This window comes from Heterocephalus glaber, unplaced genomic scaffold (genome assembly GCF_053883595.1).
Source record: "Heterocephalus glaber isolate CG9 unplaced genomic scaffold, H.glaber_assembly_v1.0 deba00001452, whole genome shotgun sequence".
NCBI classification, from domain to species: Eukaryota; Metazoa; Chordata; class Mammalia; order Rodentia; family Bathyergidae; genus Heterocephalus; species Heterocephalus glaber.
The window spans coordinates 10899633-10920161 of record NW_028258302.1 but is presented as its reverse complement, the minus strand read 5'-3'; the positions used below and the strand labels follow the sequence as shown (position 1 = coordinate 10920161).

The 20529-nt window shown below is 45.8% G+C and overlaps 1 protein-coding gene across 3 annotated transcripts in view; it reads right to left on the bottom strand.

The window, feature by feature from the left end:
* The window catches only part of Bsdc1 (BSD domain containing 1), a 28076-nt gene extending 7950 nt beyond the window's left edge, over positions 1–20126 (bottom strand). For all 3 annotated transcript variants that reach the window (XM_013074327.3, XM_004850855.4, XM_013074328.3), the window contains exons 1-9: positions 20048–20126; positions 19726–19786; positions 14760–14876; positions 11727–11894; positions 8460–8514; positions 5834–5949; positions 5375–5443; positions 4978–5056; positions 3488–3958 (exon numbers count right to left, since the gene is read on the bottom strand). In XM_013074327.3, coding sequence (XP_012929781.1) covers positions 3488–3958; positions 4978–5056; positions 5375–5443; positions 5834–5949; positions 8460–8514; positions 11727–11894; positions 14760–14876; positions 19726–19786; positions 20048–20058 — 1147 coding nt within the window. In that variant the 5' untranslated portion in view covers positions 20059–20126. The remainder of the gene's footprint in view (positions 1–3487; positions 3959–4977; positions 5057–5374; positions 5444–5833; positions 5950–8459; positions 8515–11726; positions 11895–14759; positions 14877–19725; positions 19787–20047) is intronic.
* Between the last annotated feature and the right edge of the window lie 403 nt (positions 20127–20529).

Below are 20529 nucleotides of genomic sequence, written 5' to 3'. Positions count from 1 at the left end.
CTGTGGCAGACCTTTCCACAAAGAGAACGAGTTAACATTCCTGGAGCATTTCCACCCTCTGGAGTGGAAATCGACAGTCCCAGTTTCACAAATGAGAAAAAGAAGGCTTCAATGGTAGAGAGAGGGGGAAATCTGGGCGCTCCCTGACATCAGCCTCCTCCCACCATCTTGTCCTGTCACAGGAGGAACATACTAAGATCTCTGTTACCCTGTGCATGTGACAGAGACCTGATTATACAACTTAAGACTTCATGATGGAGTCTGCTTTCTGTCTTGTTTTCAGGTGATTACTAACTTCAAAGCACTGTCACTCACAGCTCATTTTACTCTGTTGAATTGGCTCTCTGCTCCCCTATTCAGGAAATGGAGACAAAAGTAGTTCCCAGATCCCACAGTAACTGGTGAAGTGGGGCCTTCAACCAAGGCCATCGGCCACAGGCCTGCCCCACATTCCCCTCCACTGCCTTTGCTGAGAGAAGCTGAGCAGGTTAAGTCCAGTCTCTTAGATCAGACAGGTTCTGGGACAAAATTCAGGCAGGAGAAACTCTGTAATGACAGGGACCACCTGTGGCCACTCCAAGAGACCCTGTTGGACCTAGAGGACAAGTGCACATCATCCTAGGTTGTAGGTGTAAGAGGGAAAAGAAATCATTCTTCCTAAGAGTTACTCTTTTTGTGTTCTCATTGTTCCAGGCTAGCCCACATCCCTGGCTTCCCCCATCTAACTGCCTACAGTTGTTTTGGGGGTCTTCTGCAGTCCCAGGACCTACTTTCACATGCCCTAGTGCATCGGAGGCAGCACAGCAGCATGGTTAAGCGCCTTCTCCATACCTCCCCTATTTATTATTATTATTTTTTTGGTACCGGGGATCGAACTTGGGTCCTTGCGCTTGTGCAGCAGGCGGCAAAACCACTGAGCTAAACCCCCAGCCCTTCCATACCTCCCTTATAATCTCAACTTCATCTGCCCTTCAACCACAACTGATCACCTTCTTCTTCTTTTTTTTTTTGGTACCAGGGATCAAACTCGGGACCCTGCGCTTTCGAGGCAGGCACCAGAACCACTGAGCTAAATCCCCAGCCCTGGTCACCTTCTTTACAACTCAAAATATAGTTCCCAGTGGAACTTATAATTTTTAACCTTCTGTTTCACCATTCCTCATTCCTTTCTTTGCCCAACTAAGACTCTATGAGCTACCACTCTCATCATTTCTGGCATGTACTTGGATTTTCTTCTTTTCTTCCAACGCTATTAGCTGGCTAGCCTTGAACTCTAGTTAAACCCATCTCCCATCTGCTCTGAGCCTGCACCCAAGCAACTTAACGTAGCTAGGCCAAGGTACGACAGGGCTAATTGGTCTCGTCTCAAATCCTTGACCATCTCCTCAAGTGAACCCTGGTAACTCTCATCCAGAAACCCCACTACACCTGTCAAAACAACCACCTACTCTGCAACTCTAAAACAGGACTATTCTAAATATTTATTGGCTGGGTGACTGATCTCAGTTTCCTACAGTAGAAAAATGGGGACATCAGCACTGATCCCTTAAGGCTTTTGGGAGGACTGAGATATATGCATAGATCTAGACACAGAAAATGCTCAGAGAATGTTCCATCTTATAATTTCTCCAAAGCGGGGCTCTACTCAAATTTCTTCCCTGAGATCCTACATGAAATAATTACCTCCAGTTTTTAGAGGAATAAGCAGAGGCTTACAGAAGATCAGGAGCTTTTCTGAAGTTACATGGCTTATGAGCAAAGTTGGGATTTGAACCCAGAATTATAACCCAGAGCCTGCCCTTTAGCCTCTGGTTTGCTGCTTTATGGCCTCAAACCCAACCTTCTGATTCTAGCTGAAATTGTTAAACTCTCTCTGAGCCAATCCACCTGACTTTTTTTTGTTGTTGTTTTTGTTTTTTGAGACACGGTCTCACCATGTAGTTCAGACTGGCCTTGAACTCACTATGTAGCCCAGGGTGGCCTCAAACTCGTGGTGATCCTCCTGTCTCAGCCTCTCATGTGCTGGGATTACAGATGTGTGCCACCATGCCTGGCTTTGCCTGCCCTTCTTGACCTCCCTCTCCTGGGAGCAATACAGAAAAGGGGGCTTTGGTCATTACCCCTTAGATGTGCCCCATCAACCTGGACTACCACTCCCTAGCCCTACCCCAAACTCTCCAATTCTCTTATGTTTCCTTGGCGCAACACCTGCTGGCTCTCAGTGGTTCCTTCTCTCTTTGAACTCTTCCAGGACAGCACTGTCCCATGCTGCTTTTACACTTCATCACAAAGACTAGAGCTTCTGCCCCTCCCACCTCAGGGTCTCATCAACAGCAGGAGTAGTTCAATGGATGACCTTACGGAATCAGGCAGAAGGAAGGCACTATGGGGCCAGGGATTTAGCTCAGTGGTTTCACCGCCTGCCTAGCAAGCTCAAGGACCTGAGTTTGATCCTTGGTACCAAAAAGAAAAAAAAAAGGAAAGCACTATGATGGGAGACTAGAAACCCTGCAGTTCTTCCTCCTCCTAGACAGGCTCTTCAGACAGGCTTGGGTGGGGTCATTTCCTGTCCACTGCAGCAAACAGTCCCTCACTATGCAGTAGGCCAGGCCTCAATGGCTGGACAAGCTTTGTGGCTGTGACTGGTACTGAGTGTTAGCAATGACAGCATGCATGTGTGCAAGGGAATGGGGGAGGGGATTGTCTCGCTGACAATTAGCAAGTTCTGGAAAGGGATTTGGGAAGTGGAAAAAAGCTGACATCCAGGCTATCCTTGTCCTTTAATTCCTGAAGTTAAAGAGGTTGCTCTTTGACAAACTCAGTATCCAGTCTAAAACTCCATTTACAGATAAGACACTGAAGCTCCATTACTGAAGCTGGGTCATCCTAAGTTCATGGGTGTTCATTTCATTCTTCTTTAAACTAAGTTTTGTGTGCATATTTCATAATAATAACGAAGGCTTAGGGAAACTGAATGACTTTTCTAAGGTTTCACAGGGAACAAGACCCCTTGACATTAACATTACAGGGATTCCTAGCGAGGACAAGCCTGCACTGTTCAAAAGGACAGAAATCCTCACAGCCTGGTAGGTAAGGGCATGGCCTGATAGACTTGGGTCTGAATCTGAGTTGACACTTCCTGACCATGTTAGTTTGAGGAAGTTATTTAACATTTTAGGGCATTTTTTTTCACCTGTAAAATGAGGACAAAGTGCCACGTAACTTTTAATATGGAACCTAGTATAAATGTGATTTTGTTGACCCTAAGACTCCAGAAATTTTGATGCATTCTTCTTTCAGAGAACATGTGCATGTTAGATTTGATGAAATATGGTAATAAAAAGTATATAGCAACTGTCTTCCTCCTCCATATCACAAATGCAAGAAATCTCCTAGGATTGTAGCAAGAGACAAGGAGATACAACTGCCTTATAAATTGGCAACTCCTGCCCCACTCAACCCTTTGGCCTTGGGGTTCCAGACTTACCTTTCTTGCCATTGTTGGAGGGTGTAGACTTCCCACTGTCCGAGTTCAGCTCAAACACCCTTAAGTCTGTGGGCACCTCCTCCCTCAGAGTCTCTACTCTGGCCAGAGGCCTGGGCTCTGGGCCGCTAGGGCGGCCAGCAGGGGTTAGGGACTTGGAGGGAACTGGGGCTGGAGGTCCAGTCTCGCCTTCATCCACGGCCAGGCCCTGTTCTTCCAAAGATGCCTCCAGCAGCTTTTGAGACAGGTTTTTGGGCAGCACTGGCACCTCAAGTACGGTGGCAAGGTTGGCAATCTGCGTCACAAGGGAGATGCTCTCGCTGCTCTCTGAAGGAGTCACCTCTGCTGGGGGCTCAACTGCAGGCACTGGAGTCTCTTCACAGGGGTGAGTCTCCTTCTCAGAGGATGTGGAAGTTTTGGTCACAGGAACCTTCACCTCCTTTGGAGACGTGGGTGAAATGCCCACGAGTTCCTCTGTACAGAGAAAAATGTGGGGGAAAGAGGGCAGTGCATTCTGGCCAACCCCAAGACAACCTTGGAGCTCATGTCCCTCGCCCGACACCATCATGGATCTCCTGCAGACACTCCCTGCTAGTCAAAGTCCCGCCTAGGCACAGGGCCCTGGTGGGTAGTCAGCAATACCACCTAAAGTGAAAAGAGATTAGACAGCCAAAGTTTGAAAGTGGGTCAGTTTTGGGTTCAGGTCGAACTCTACTACATCCTAGAGTATGGCTGGGTAAGCCATTTCACTTTTAACTTACCTCTTCATCTGTAAAAGAGGGATACTGAAGGTGTGGTAAGGACTACATATGTGAAGCTCTCAAGTGTAGCCTGGGCAGACAGTACGAACTTTAATAAAAGTTGTAGTAAGTAACTGTAGTGGCTACAACACGCTTCTCTAAGCTGAGCAGCAGGTAGAGGAAGCTCAACTCCCACCGTAACCCAGGAATTCTCAAACCTGGCTGGGCATCAGCATGACCAGGAGGCTTGTTAAAAATACACCTTTAGGGGCTGGGGTTTTAGCTCAGTGGTTCCGCTGCCTGCCTTGAAAGCACAAGGTCCTGAGTTCGATCCCGGGTACCAAAAATTAAAAAAGAAATGAGACTGTAGGAATGTGGTCAAAGGTGTATTTTTGTTTTGTTTTTTGGTACCAGGGATTGAACTTGGGACCTTGTGCTTCCTCGGCAGGCGCCGGAACCACTGAGCTAAATATCCGGCCCTACAGTCTTATTTAGAAGGTGGGGAAGGCAATCTGGATTTTCAATATGCTCCCCAGGGAGTGTGAAGCAACCGGTCCATCACACGTGATTTTTGCACCTAAATTCGGGGTTTCACCAGCCTTGTAACACTTGACATCTCATCAGCACTGCCTATGCTCAGTACTTACACTGTGTTCATTCTCTACTCTTCGCTAGAGTGACAAAGCTCTCCAGGCCTCTAAGAGCCCCACAGACAGGCGAGTCACTTGTTCATCACATTTCAACGCCTCTTACCTTCTTCCTCCTCCCAGCCAGGTTCTTCAGAGAGGCTCTGTTCTGCCCGCTGCTTCAGGGCATCTCTCCGGGCCTGCTCCTGAGGGTAGGAGAGCAATGACCAGGAGGAGTCAGGACCTCTTCCCCTGGATGTTGGTCCTGAACTTGACACCGTCTCCCTCTTTTACCTCAACAAAGTCCAGCCTTCAAGGCAGGCATGGTGGTACATGCCTGTAATCCCAGCACTCTGGGAGGCTGAGGGAGGAGTATAGCAAGTTCAAGACCACCCCAGATAGCTTAACAACTTAGCAGACCTTGTCTGCAAAGGCCCTGGGTTCAATCCCTAGTATGGGGGGAAGGGATCCAGCCTGTTTCCACCAGGTCTGAGCAGGGACCTCTCTGGGCTAGACTAACATACCTGTTCTAGCTGATGGACCTTATAGAAATACCGATGCCAGAATTCTGAATGGGAAACAGCTGCTGGAACCTGGAAGAGGGAAAATGGAAGTGAGAATTTGGGAGTATTGTATGGGGTCTGTGTCCCCAGTCTTATTGGTCTCCTCCCAGCCATTCTGGATTTCAGACACAGGAGGTAGCTTTGCAGGGTTTGTTAGAGTCCTTCTACCCCCATTTCAGTTTCAGCCAGACCTACCTTGCCCAAGGAGTAAGAAAAGAACTCCCACTAGGCTTGCTGGCCCTTCCATTTCTCACCATTCTCTGAATGCCAGAAGCCTGGCAAATCAGCCTCTTCCATCCAGATTCTTGGCTCAGGACATGGCAGGTCTGGCTGTATAGGGTCTCCCACTGCACACGCCCCGCCCACCTCCTGACATCTCTCGCCTGGAGCCAGCTAAGATCCTGCCGGCTGGACCCTCACCATCTTGGTGTAGAGGGCCCGGATGGAGGGGCTGTCTACAAGAAGCTCTGAGATCTCCCCCTTCTTCTCCTCCAAGCAGAACTCGGAAAGCCAGGTGTCAAACAATTCCAGGGGCCCTGCAGAAGAACAGATGCTGACAGTCAGTTTCCTGGGTCTGGGGAAGAACAATGGACCTAACAGAATGTACTTAAGCCTGGACTTGGACAATGAAGAAAGCACATGAGTTTTTTCAAAGTCATTTGGCCCATGGTGGGGAGGTGAGGTAGGCTGGAAGGGTAGATGGTCCTACTGGGATCAGGGTGTGGGACCTAAATGATCTCCAGAAAGGATAGTTGTCTCCACATCCTCATATTCCTGGTGGCATTTTGGTCCACTGCACCTGGCTGCTGAACCCTCCTCCCACCAAACAGGTACTCTCAGGTCACCACTGGACCCACCTTGCCAGAGCCAGTGCCTGTGGCTCTGTCCACCCTCATGTGACTGCGCTACCATTTCTCACTGGGAGCCACTGCCTTCCTCAGGAAGCTCTCTTCCCTTGGCTTTTGTTCTGAGCTGTTCTTTTTTCTCTTCCTTCCACTTCTCTGGTTGTTCCATCTGAGTCTTCATGGGCTCCTGGTTTTCCTTTGCTTTCCATTTCTTTTTTCTTTGTACCAGGGATCAAACTCAGGACCTTCTGCTTGCGAGGCAGGGGCAGTGCCACTGAGCTAGATCCCCAGCCCTTCCTTTCCATTTTTTACCTCTTCTTACTTTCTACTTTCTCCCAAGATAATCCACATTAAGCCACATGTTTCAGTCCCCTCCTCCCACTGGCCATTCCTGTGTCTCTCTCTGCAAACCAAACTACCTTCCAGGGCTGCAGGTATAGCTGCAAATACAGCTTGCAGTCATTTTTCTTCCCACACAGTTATCCATTGGAAAACAGTGGGCCATCCTAGACTTCTCCCTTATCTACTCACTAATTCTTGTTTTTGAGACAGGTCTCATTATGTAGCCCGGCCTGGCCTTTAACTCTTGGTGATCCTCCTATCTCAGCTTCCCAAGGGCTGGAATTATAGGTGTGTGCCACCATGTCCACTCTACTTGCTCTGATCCCACTTCCTCAGTGTTTCTTTGCACTCCCTACTCTTCATTTCACCTGCCTCTTCCTAGGATCTGGCCTTTCCTTTAACACGGGGATTCCTACCAAGCTCTGAATTGATCTTCCTGTTTGTTTCTCTCTTTCCTTCATCTGTCATAATACTGCAAGAGCTGCTTTACAAAATGCAAAATCTGACCATCTTAGGCCTCAAAATCCTTCGATAGTTCTCTATGGGAAGGCTTTTTTTGTTTATTTGGTTTTTTTGAGACAGGGTCTCACTAGGTAGCCTAGGCTGGCCTCAAACTTGCTGTGATCCTCCTGGCTCAGCCTCCTGAGTGCTGGGATTACAGGTGTGTGCCAGTGCTTTTTGTTTGTTTTTTCGTACCAAGGATCAAACTCAGGACCCAAGGCAGGCAAGGTGCCACTAAGCTAAACCCCCAGCGGAAGGGCTTTTTAAACTAGGATCTACAGATGATCTTCAAAGGGTCAAAGAATCCCATTCTGCACACAAAATTTTGTGGAGAGGAGGCTTGCCATTTTCAACAGGTATTTAAAGGTTTCTGTTACTAAAAAAAAGGTCTAGAACCACTACTGTGAGCTTTTTAGAATGAAATTCAATGGTTAGTTTGGCACAAAGAGCCACTTCAAGCTGGCTCACATCAATCAGTGCTTTGGCTGCCTTTACTCCAACACACATACTGTTTAACTCACTGTCACCAAAAAATCTAGGGGTTCTTGTTCTTTCTGAACTTTCAAGTATGCTACTACCTTTTTTTTTTTTTTTTTTTGTGGCACCAGGGTCGAACTCAGGATCTTGTGCTTTCAAGGCAGGAGCAGTACCACTGAGGCAAATCCCTGGCCCTGCTATTACCTTTTCTTCTAAAAATAAAACTAGTTTACTTGTAATTCATCCTTAAAACCTCAATTCAGGACCAGGAATGTAGATTAGTGGCATAGCGCCTGCCTGGCAGGCTTGAGACCCTGAGTTCAATTCCTGGTACAAAAAACAAAAAAAAAAACCACTTCAATTCAAGTATCATTTCCTGGGCTTCCAGGCTGGGTAAGGTATCACTCCTCTGCCTGTCTTTTAGCAGAAGCAGTCATTCGATTCCCCTCTCTACTATCTCTCCTTTATTCCCTCTTTGCTGGTTCTCCTTCCTAACAGCCTCATCCAGGAGAGCTGGGTCAGATGGAGAGCCTGACTCATTTCTGGTCCTTAGTTCCAGTAAGGCGCTTGATGTGTGGCAGTGGCTGAGTGAACAGGGGGCGATGACAGGAAGGTAGGCAGGGTGGAGGGCTGGGAAGGAGGCTGAGCTTGTGGGACCAGAGGAACAAAACCTCTGCAGAGCTGGGGTGAAGCCAGCTAAGGTTCGGGGAGGAAAGTGACCATCAGCCCATCCCAGAGAGCATAAAGCGTACACTACACAGTCTACAGAGTCCCTGTTCATTGAGGGTCTTTGGCCTCTGCTATCTGAGACAAAGAGGGCCCATACCCATGTCCGCTTAGTCTACTTGCACCACAAGCCCACCCTCATGTGATCCCCTCACCATCAGGTTCGTTGCAGTACGTTGCTGGGTCTGACTGCAGGCTATAAAGGCGAGCCTGTGAACAAGAGAGACAAGAGATTCTGGGGTGCTGGGACAGACAGCAGTACCTCTTTGCAAAGTACTACAACCCAGCTTCTTCCCTGCTAGCTACTAAACATACAAGGTTCCTAAGAATAAGCACTGGGGCTGTGCTTAGTCCAAAAATGGGGCTCCTAGTAATTCACTCTTTGGGAACTAAGGAAATATAGTATAAGCAGGCTACAAAATTATATGTACAAATTTTTCTAAAGTTTATGCGAAATTTGAAAAATGTCAAGGACAAATATATTAATAAAGTTCAGCTTTAGGGGTGTTATGGTTTGTGTTTAAATGTCCCCCCAAAGCCTCAAGCAGATGAGGTGGGACTTTCTTTTTCAGAGGTAGTTGAATCTGGAATGTGTGATACTGGGGTTAAGAGTGTGTGATTACTAAACCACTACATGTGAGTGATTATTTTGGTACCACCCTAATTCCAGTAGTCTGGATGGGATAAAAGAGGCAGAAAAACTTGGTGAAGGCCTTTTTTGTTGCCTTTGCTACCTTGTGCCCAGCATGTGGTTTCTCCTCTGTAATGTCTGTTTGCCATCCCCGTCTTGGAGCTAGCCAACTATGGAGTGAAGCCTCTACAAACTGTAGGCCAAATAAACCTCTTCCCCGTTTTTTGGTTTTTTTTTTGCTACCGGAGATCGAACTCAGGTCCTTGCGCTTGCACTTGTGCAGCAGGCAGCGAAACTACTGAGCTAAATCCCCGGCCCGACCTCTTCCCTTTTAACTCTGGGTGTCGGGTATTTTGTCTCAGCAACAACAGTAACTAACACAAGGGGCAAATTGTTAAATAATGTAACTACACCCAAATTAAAACCCGTCATTAACATTTCGTAGCTGGGTATAATGGCACACACCTGTAATTTCAGCACCCTGGGAGGCTGAGGCAGGAGGATTGCAAATTACAGCCCAGCCTGGGCAACTCAGCAAGACTCCGTCTCAAAAATAGGGCCAGGGATTTAGCTCAGTGGTTCTGCTGCCTGCCTCACAAGCATAAGGTCCCGAGTTCAATCTCCAGTACCAAAAAAAAGAGAAAAATAAATAAGCAGGGCTGGGATTTAGCTCAGTGGTTCCACTGCCTGTCTCGCAAGCACAAGGTCCTGAGTTTGATCCCCAGTACCAAAAAACCCCCCAAAACCAAATAACTAAATAAGCAAATAAATAAGGCTGGACATGTAGCTCAATGTGAAGGCCCTGGCTGCAATCCCCAGTACCACAAACACACAAAGATTTCTTGGGGTGCAGCTGGAGCTTCGCAGTATGGTGCTTGCTTAGCATGCACAAGGCCAGCATAACACCAGCACCACCACCACCAAAACAACAAAAACAAAACAGAAAAAAAAAACACCTTAATTTTATAGCCTGTCTGCCAAGTAAATTATAAACAGTGTTCCCATTAGGAACAGGCAAACTTCAGCTGATAAATAGAACCCCCTACTCCTGCTCCATCATATGAAGATATTACTGTGTCTATCTACATCAGAATTTCAGCAAGTGGTTTTGGTGATGAGTCATTATAATTTAAAATCTTATTTAATAATTAGTGCAATTCCACATGTTCGCTCAGTGGTGGTACTAATGCTAGTGCTGAAAACAGGCTTAAAAAATCAATATGTTTTGAGTGGAAATTCAGTGTGATCAAATGCTACAAAGAAGGCCCAAATCCCATGACAGCACACTGAGAATTTAGGAGAAAACAATTCATGAAAGAGGAGAAGCAATGATGAGAGAACAATGTGGCACAAAATACACCACTAGGGTTGTTGATTTAACTGCTCTGAAGACATTCTTTCTGCCTATACATTTATTCATAATGGACATTAATCTTTTTTGAGATAGGATCTTGCTGTGTTGCCAAGGTTGGCCTTGAACTTGTGATCTTCCTGCTTTATCCTCCTGGGTAACTGGGATTACAAGTATGGATCACTGCACCTGGCTTGGAAATTAGTCTGAGGTGTCGAGAAAATGATGCTTCCAAAATGCTCTCCACAATGTGCTTTTTTTTTTTTTGTACCGGAGATTGAACTCGGGTCCTTGCGCTTACCCAGCAGGCGGCAAAACCACTGAGCTAAATCCCCGGCCCACCACAATGTGCTTATAAAGTTGAAAGCTGAAAGGAATCCAAATGTGTAACACTAAGGAAATAACTGAATAATGCTATACTCACTTGTAAGACTTTAAAGACATTAAAAGTGATGGTGATCAGGAAACAGACAAAAAAAAAAAAAAAGCATATTACAGGCTCAGGGATTTAGCTGAATGGTGCCACCGCCTGCCTCGAAAGCACAAGGTCGTGAGTATGATCCCCAGTACCAAAAAAAAAAAAAAACCACACAAAAAAACCTATTACAAAGTTGCATTATAAAGTGCTTATTTTGTGGGGTTTTTTTTTGGGTACCAGGAATCAAACTCAGGACCTTGTGCTTGCAAGGCAGGTGGCAAGGCAGGTGGCAAGGCAGGTGGCGGAACCACCGAGGTAAATCCCTGGCCCAGTGCTTATTTTGCTAAAAAGAAAAAACCCTGGGCCCAGGGATTTAGCTCAGTAGTGCTGTGCTTGCTGCCTGCCTCGTAAGCACAAGGTTCTGATTTCGATCCCCAGTACCAGAAAAAAAAAAAAAAAAAGAAAAAACCCTGTAACCCTAGCTACTTTGGAGGCTGAGGCAGGAGGAGCTCAAGTTCAAGGCCAACTTGGACAACTTAGCAACTTAGTAAGATCCTGTCTCAAAATTTAAAACATTTTCTAAAAGGGCTGGGAATGTGGCGCAGGAGTTGAGTGAGCCTGGGTTCAATCCCTAGTACCTCAAAGAAAAAACAAAAATACCAAAAATGGCTGGTGGTATATCTCAGTGGCAGCGTACTTGTCTACCATGCGTGAGGCCTGTGGGTTCAATCTCTAATATTAAAAAAAACCAATAATAACAACAAAAAAAGAAAAAACCCCAAATTATCTTTACCTATAGTTGCAAACAAAAACAAATGAAAAGTTATATATCAACAAGGAATCAGGGTTGTCTTTGGATAACAGGATTATGGGCTTAGAAATACAGTAATTTTGTTCTCCTTATTGGTGTTCTCCAATTTGGTTAAATACATATATTTGTTTGGCCTGAACACATGTTGCTGTTGTGAGTAAAAGTTGGAAGCTAAAGCCCAGCATTTGTAGCAGAAGCTGCTGGTGAATACCTTGGTGCCATCATAGGGCTCAGCCGTGCCAGAGGGTGTGCCCATGAGGGTGATTACATCACAGTCGATGGTTTTGTCCGGCGAGGGGGCAAAGGTGTCTGAGATCACCCCAAGGAAGTCCGACAATCCCTTCTTCATTTTTTCTGTCGCCCCTGAGGAGCCTTCGGTCTGTAGAGAGAACCAAGAGGGAAGCAAGTGCCTCAGGAACAGGCTGAAATTTAGGAAATGGGGGTGGGTTGGCAGCAGGTGGGGAGCATCAGGGGAAGGGTGTAGTATGTGTGAGGACCAAGGAAATGTTCACAGATCCTTCACCTTATCTCAGGGGCTGAAGGAGAGAAAGCAGCCAAGACTCTTTCTCCACCAGCTGAGAATGCAGAACAGGGTGGGAGGCCTGTAGAGATCAGAGCAGAGATTCTTGACTGTTTCATCAAAATGTCAAGGCCAATCAGGCTGATTAAAAAGTGGTAAGCCAAGGGCTGGGGATTTAGCTCAGTGGTTCCGGTGCCTGCCTCACAAGCGCAAGGTCCCAAGTTCGATCCCCAGTACCAAAAAAAAAAAAAGAGAGAGAAAACCTACCAACTAAAAGTGGTAAGCCAGGCGTGGTGGAGCATGCCTGTAATCCCAGTACTCAGGAGGCTAAGGCAGGAGGACTGCTGTGAGTTCGAGGCCACCCTAGGCTACATAGTGAATTCAAGGCCAGCCTGAAATACATAGCAAGGCCCTATATCAACATCCCCTACCCCAAAAAGTGGCAAGAGTAAAGTGAGTATAGTTTACTCTTAATCCCAGGATGTAAGAGGCTGAGGCAGGAGGAATGCTTATGGGTTCAAGGCCAGCCTGGGCTACACAGTGAGTTTGAAACCAGGCTGGACTACATAGTGAGACTCTTGTCTCAAAAAAACAGGCAAGAATGAGTGGACCATGTCATAGACATTTCAGCAGGGCTGTGGGTAGTCAGTGTTGGAAAAGGTACTAGCTTTGGAGTAAGACATGAAATTGAATCCCAGATGTAATACTTAGTTGGTTATGAGACATAAAGCCTCTCTGTGTCTAAGTATCTTGATTTGTAAAGTACAGATAAATATATATTCTTCATGGATTACTGTGAAAGCTAAAAGGCATGGATAATACCCAGGACACAGCAAAAACCTAGTAAGTAGCAGAATTGTAATATTACAATTCTATCATCATTGTTCAGGAAGTAGAATATTTTGTACAAAAGGTTGGGGAAATATGGGTAGGATAAGAACAGTCTTGCCTTGCCTGGGACCTGGAAACTAGTCAAGGGTCAGCATATGGACCACCTGGAAAGGGAAGGTGTGACAGCAAGCTTGAGCCATATGGGTCAGAATGCCCTCCAGCAGGTAGGTCACAATCCAACAACCTTGTGGAAAACTGAAATACTCTTGATTAAGCTACCCAGGCATTTTAAACCTAGAATCTGTCATAGTACATAGCACATATTGCTACAACTATCCAATCATATTTGAATGAAAAAGAGGTAAAAGAATAAGTAAGTGGCATCTCTGCTACTGGCTAGACTTACAGCAATTTGGCATGGCTACTCTTTCTCATTCATGCCTATCAGTAGCTGTGGTTAGCAAATAGACAATATTTTATAAAAGGATTCAATAAAATAAGCTTGCTATGAAAACCTTCCAGATTTACTTGCCTGAGTTCTTTTATTTACTTTCCTTTTTTTTTTTTTTGTAAAACAGGCCACTGTTTATGTTGCCCAGGCTGGTGTTCAATTCCTGGGCTCAAGAGATATGCCTGAGCCTCCTGAGTAGCTGGTATTACAGACACATCTCACTGTGCCCAGCTCAAAACTTGTTTTTCATAACATGGCCTCTAATCTCAAGGTGACTCATTCAACTAGTAATCAAATGGAGAAACTATAATCTGTTCCAATGCTAACAGAAAACCTAATATAAAAACAGGTATACTGAAAAAAAATAACAGGTATACTGTACTTCACTGGAAAATTACGAGATATGTGAAGATATCTTTTTTTTTTTTGGTACCGGGGCTTGAACTCAGGACCTTGTGCTTGCAAGGCAGGCGGTGGAACCACTGAGCTAAATCCCTGGCCCTTGTGACCATCAACATTTTTCACCTTTCACATTGACTCTATAATTCCTATTTCACAAGAGGATTTTACTGTACATGTCTGACTAATAAGAAGAGGGGCAATGAGAATATAAATTGCCACAAAACAAGCGTGGCTAAAATAAGTAAGAATATTTTTTTGCTGGGTGTGGTGATGCATGCCTATAATCCTAGCTACTGAGGTAAGAGGATTATAAATTCAAGACCAGTCTGGAGAACCTAGTAAGACCTTCCCTTAAAAAAAAAAAGAAAAAAAGATAAAGAGGCAATAGGCAAAAATTTAGCAAAGAGAATGCTCACTGTAGCTCTGGGTACTATACTAGGAAAACTTTTTTTTTTGGTACCGGGGATCAAACTCAGGACCTTGTACTTATGAGGCAGGCACAGTGCCACTGGGCTAAATCCCCAGCCCTAGAAAAACTGAAATTAGGAAAGTGGGAACTAGTTAAATCCATGTAATAGAATTAATGCCATTTGAACATCATTTGCAGAATGAGGTTTGCAATGATTAAGTAAAAAAGTGGGTTAAAAAACATAGTTTTCAGTTAATCCCACTTTTAAAGAAGAAAGGGTATGTGGGGATATATCCTCAAAAGAGTAACAGTTATCTCTGGGCCAGAGAACTATGGGTATATCCAGGATAGCCTTCTCTTTTCTTTGGCTTAGCTGTATTTTCTAAATTTTCTACAATGAATGACTTTGCTACTAGAACACATTTGCTAAAATAATTCGGAAGTAGAAAAAGCAATTAGTATTTAACATATACACATGTATGCTTCACAAACACTATTCTTTCAAAGTGGGAGGAAAAAACAATCCCCATATTTCTCAAGTCACCTAACAGAAAGGCTTCAAGTCCCCCCAGGATCCCAGGGCAGGTCAGGCTGTAAGGGGTGGTCGCTGGAGGTGTGGGCAAGTACTCACAGTCAGCTTCTCCTTGACCACGCTGGCTGTGGCTGCGATGGTACATGCTGTGTCGTGCTGTACCACCTGGGTAAACTCCGTCAGGTCCCGCTTCATGAACTCCAAAGCTTCGGAGGACTGTGGGAAGACAGAAAAGGGTACCAGAGCCAGTTTGTCCCCTGTGCTTCTTTAGTAGCAAACACACACAGAACGCTCAAGAGACACAGGAGCCTGGCCTTGGTGACAGTGTTAAGGTGTCTCAATTCCACGATCTGGGATTACTGGACAGCACCAAGCACAGGGGAATTCCTGCACCTTAGCCCAGGCACTCACAGCTATATGGCCATGAGTGAGTCTCATCTAGTGCTTGGTTTTCTCCTTATAAAAGATGGGAGGTGGACTAGGTTAGTGATTCTCAAGAGCAGTCTGTGGAAAGGGATGCTTACAGCCTGAAAACAAAACAGGCTTGATGAGCTGCTTGATATGTTTTAAGTCATACTTGTTTCAAATTTCAAATAACTTGATAGCAGTGGGTGGGGTGGTGCCTCCCTGTAGTCCCAGCACTCAGGAGGTAGAGACACAAGGATCGTCATATTTGAGAGGTCAGCCTGGGCTACACAGTGAGACTCTGTCTCAAAAAAAGCCCACTAAAAACAAATAAAACAAAACCCACAAAACCAACCAACCAACCAACCAAATAAAAAGAACCAATCAAAAACTTGACAAAAGGTGTGTGATTTTTTTTTTTTTTTAATCAAAGAAAGGAGGGGCAGATTCTCCCCCAGGCCTTCTCAATTCCACCATTCATGGGTTTTAGTCATAGACCCCATGAAGCTCCTTTGGGCTGAATTGATATATATATATACATATTTTTTTTTTGGTACCAGGGATTCAACTTGGGACCTTGCGCTTGTGAGGCAGGCGGTGGAACCACTGAGCTAAATCCCCAGGCCCCTGGGCTGAATTGATATTTGCTCTGTTGAACCAATCTGCTTCTTAGCCTACACTCAGGACCAGCTTGAGACTGTAGGCCCTCACAGCCTTCTATATTTTGCTTTGCTTACAGCATATTCGGCATCTCTAGGATGCCTTCCTGGGCCATCTTTGTGCTCACCTCACCCTAAAAGCTCTTTTATGTTACAAGGGATCAATCACCTGGAATTTTTAAAGCACATGTTTGACTATTCTGGTGGGTTTTCTATCTACTTTCATTAGCCCAGGAAGTCTGTGAGTGGGACTTTTTCATGTATAAACTAGAGGCTTCTCAGGGGAGGGAGACAGGACTCATATTTCTATATCAGACTCGAGACCCCTGCATTTGGGGTGGAGGGAAATTTTATTTTTATCATGTAGTCAGACACAGAGCTTCATTCTGTCTATCTGCATTCCCACCACCTTAGTCCAGCCAACCTGCTTTCCATCTAGACTCCTCCCAGATGGAAGCTATCAGATACCTCTATTACAGTTTCCTTGTTGCACTCAGTGGGTGCTCTGTTGGTCAGGGCTGACCAAACTGTCCACTGGTTTACATTCTTCAGTGTTTACACACTGCCGTAAGAGCAAGTACAGACTCTATCTTCACTTCCATGGTCTATAAAACCCAGCTGCAGGCAGACTTACCTTCCCCACCACTATGCACCTGCACTGAGCTGCAACTGGCCTTCCTCAAATTTCTCAAATGTCCTATCATCTTCTCTCCCTTACATAGTTGGAACACATTATCCCTCTCTCTGAAGGTACTTCAAATCTTCAGAACAAATAAGCAAGCAAGCACACTGAATGAACCTTCTCACCTGGTTAATTCTTGTTCATTCTTCAGGTCTATGCTTTCACGTCACTTTCATAGAGAGGTTTCCCTGCTTTACTTGTTCTTTAACATTTGTCATGCGTTAGACTCTACGTTACTCACTCAGTATCAGTCTTCCTGGGTAAGCTATGAGTTCCATGAACAGAGCCCACATATTTTGTTCACTGATGATTCTCTGGTGTCTGACACAAAACATACATGTCTCAGGGCAATTTTAATTATATAACCACCTACACAACTCTTTAACGAATGGTTGCCTTCTCCACTAGATTGTAAGCGCTGCACTCTGTCCACTACAAACATGAACAGGTATGGTGCTTGCCCTTAAGAAGGCCACAGTATACTGGGGTAAATGCTCACATAATAGGCTGATGTGCAAGGGCAGAGCAGTAACTGGCATGTTATGGGGAGGCTGGGAAGATTTGAGGAAGGGAAACTTGGATTCAGCCCTGAGGAATAAATAGGAATTTCCTAAGGAAGCATTTTAGTGCCAATAAACATGAAATGTAAAACAGAAATGGTGAGCAATAAAGCTGGAGAAGTTGCCAAGGGCAACTATGAGAAGCAATCAAAGGTTTAAAGCAGGTGGGATTTTCTTTTTTTTGGTACTGGGGACTGAACTTGGGACCTTGCACTTGCAAGGCAGGTGGCGGAACCACTGAACTAAATCCCCATACCCCCCTCTCCCCAGGAAGATTCTGAAGAGTGAAGAGAGCAGTGTGCTAAGAAGATCTCAGAATACACTTTTTTTTTTTTGTGGTACCGGGGATCGAACTCGGGACCTTGCGGTTGCGAGGCAGGCACCGGAACCACCGAGCTAAATCCCCGGCCCCAGAATACCACTTTTAAGGAGCAGGGAAGGGGCTGGGGATTTAGTTCAGTGGTTCCATTACCAGCCTCACAAGCGCAAGGTCCTGAGTTTCATGCCCAGCACACACACACACACAAAAAAAAGCAGGAAAAAGAGGAACTCATGGACAGGAAAGTCTGGAGAAGTATGTGGAGAATTGAGGGGATATCAGGTCACAAAAGCCAAAAGTAGTTTCAAGAAAAAGATAGGGGCTGGAAATTTAGCTCCCTCTGGTACAGAAAAAAAAAAAAAAAAAAAAAAAAAAAAAAATATATATATATATATATATATATATATATATATATATGCATGCTACATTTCATTGCTTTCAATAAAATTTTATATATATAAATAAAAAACCAAAAAGAGAGCACTTGGTAATGGTAATGTCAAATATAGCAGAAAGGTCCAGGAAGATAAGGGCTGAAAACACCCACTGGATGTGCGGAGGGGTAAGCAAAGCTGAGTGTGACTACAGATAAGTTATAGGTAGTGGCTTTAGGGTGGGAAAGGAATTGAACAAGATCATGCTTACTGACTCCAAATTTCAGAAAGTATGTGAGGTTGTCTGTAGGAAATAAAAAAGACAACTGAAGTCAAGGGGAGGAGAAGCAAATTAGACTGAAAAGGCATGCTGGAAGTGCTCAGGCTCAGATGAGGGTGGGGAATTTACAGCGCAGCCAAAGAATATGTGCCCTTCTATGTCAGTGAGTATGCACAAGCACTTGTGTGTACATGGGAAGATGAAAAATCAGGAGAGGAAGACACACTGCAGTACCACCTGGTGACATTGCCTAAAAGCTTCCCCATCACCCTAAGCGCATAATAAAAATAGTTTACACTTGTGTAATACTTAATGCGCTAGGTGTTGTTCTTAGCGTTCTCTAGCATGGTCTAATCCCATGACAATTCCCATAGGTAGGTATCATTATTTTCATGTTACAGTAGGGGAACTGAGGCCTAGGGAGGTAAAGTCACTTGCCTTTGTTGATTTAAGCATAATCAACAAAGAGAAGAACAAAGATGGAGGGTCGGGGATTTAGCTCAGTGGTTCCGCAACCTGCCTCAAAAGTGCAAGGTCCTGAGTTCGATGCCCGGTACCAAAAAAAAAAGAACAAAGATGGAAAGCTGACCAAGTGCCTATTTCTCATGAGTTATGGTAAATCCCAACCCTAGAAACACACGGGAGGCCTCATGTAACCTTTACCAAATGCATGTCACACTTTTCTTCCATGATAATGCTCCACTGGAAGCACACTACTTTGGGGTCTCTTAGTTCTCCCTCTTAACCCTCACCAACAACATAAACAGCTCCGGGCATTCTTAGATTTGCTGGGCTGTAGCTGAGAGGTCATCCAGCAGTACACAGGTTGAGGGGAAAGAATGCTTCCAGAGTAGGGGAGCTGATTTAACTGAGGTCAGAAGCCTCCTGGAGTGTGCCCTGAAGTAAGACTCTCCCAAGTGGCTTGAGGTAAATAGTAATTAGTTTTTCCACAGTTACTGGGCAAGGCCAAGCATCATTCATCCATTAGGGATTGCTTAGCTAGACATTCAAGGCCTTCTACTCTCTGACCATTAATCTCTCCCTCTTTTTAAACCCCTCACATAAGAATTCATCAGGCACCAATGTGTACGGCTCATGCTCATTTCTGACCTGGGTTCTTCCTTTTCATCCTGTCTAGGCAAGGTTATCCTGGATGGAGTTCCTTCCCCATAACACTTTCTTTGGCATGTTCTTGACTATCTAGACTAGACAAGGTACTCAGTAGTTTCATATATCAGCATTTACCACAACAGTAAGTAGACAGCTGTTTGACTATTTTGCCTCTCCCCCAGACTGAGCTTTAAGGGACAGAACTATGCCTCTTTGGCTTAGCAGTGATGGTGAATCTTTTATTTTTGTTTTGGACACAAGGTCTCACTATGCAGTGCAGGCTGGCCTTGAACTCACTATGTAGCCCAGGCTGGCCTCAAACTTGTGGCGACTATCCTGCCTCAGCCTCCTGAGTGCTGGGATTACAGGCATGCACCACCACGCTCGGCCAAATGTTCTTTATTTCACAAGGAAGCTGTCAATTTTGCAATCTGGAATTGCTCTTTCCTATGCATTCCTAGGAAGGGGTCGTTTCAGCTTTTAAACAATCGTTGTTTCACTGTGGCTATCACACTGGTCTGTGTAGGGGCCCGTCCTGCCTTAGGCCAGAAAGGGCTAAAAGTAGGGCCCAGGTCAGCCTCAGGGAGGCCTGGGACACCGGGAAGGCAGGTTGGACCAGGTTGCGATGAGGCGTCGTGGGGCCCGGCCTGGAGAAGAGGGCGCTAGCCCGGCTTACCTTCTCTTTGACTGCCTGGTAGCTCTGCTGCAGCCAGCTCCGCCACCATCCCACGTCCTCCCTGTGGAAGACAGACACATCTGGCGGCCCTGGAATGCGACTCTTGCCCGCCCAATGGTCAGTTTCCCCCTCGGATGTGGCCCGAGGGCCGAGGCTTCGCAGGCCGCTTCCCTACCCCCTCACATTGCATCTCAACTCTGCCCTTTCAGCTCCGTCCATGCCCACACTAACTTCCTGTTCCCCTTGGGGGACCCCGGCCCAGGACCCGGCCCCTGGGAGAGAATTCAGGCCCCAACTCCTGGGAGTGGAAGGACGGGCTCACCCTTCCGCCATCTTGCCTGCCTGACATCACCACTATTTACCGACCTTTGACTTCCGACACGGCCCCGCCCCCTCAAGCCCCGCCCCGTCCCATCATTAGGCCCTGCCTCCCTGGTCTCTGTCCAGTCTCAATCCCGAGTTCGCCTTTAAACTCCGCCTCTGAAACAAAAAATTAAAAAAACAAAAACCAAAAAACTCCGCCTCTGAACTCTGGGTTCAATCGTTATTCAGTCCTGTCCTCGGGCCCCACCCCCACCAGCTGCAACTCTTTCTGAGGATTTCTAGTACGGTGGCCTCTGTGGGCCTTGTTTGGCTGATTTACTCATGGCGAATAGGGAGTAGTGGGGAGGACGGGAAAGGTTCTGGCTGGAGCTCCAACACCAGCCTCAAGGATCGCAGAACTAGGACCGCCCTCCTTTGTGAAACCAGCTGCGCAGCGGCTGTTCCTTGTCTTCGGGTTGATTTAACGCGCACAAACCGGGT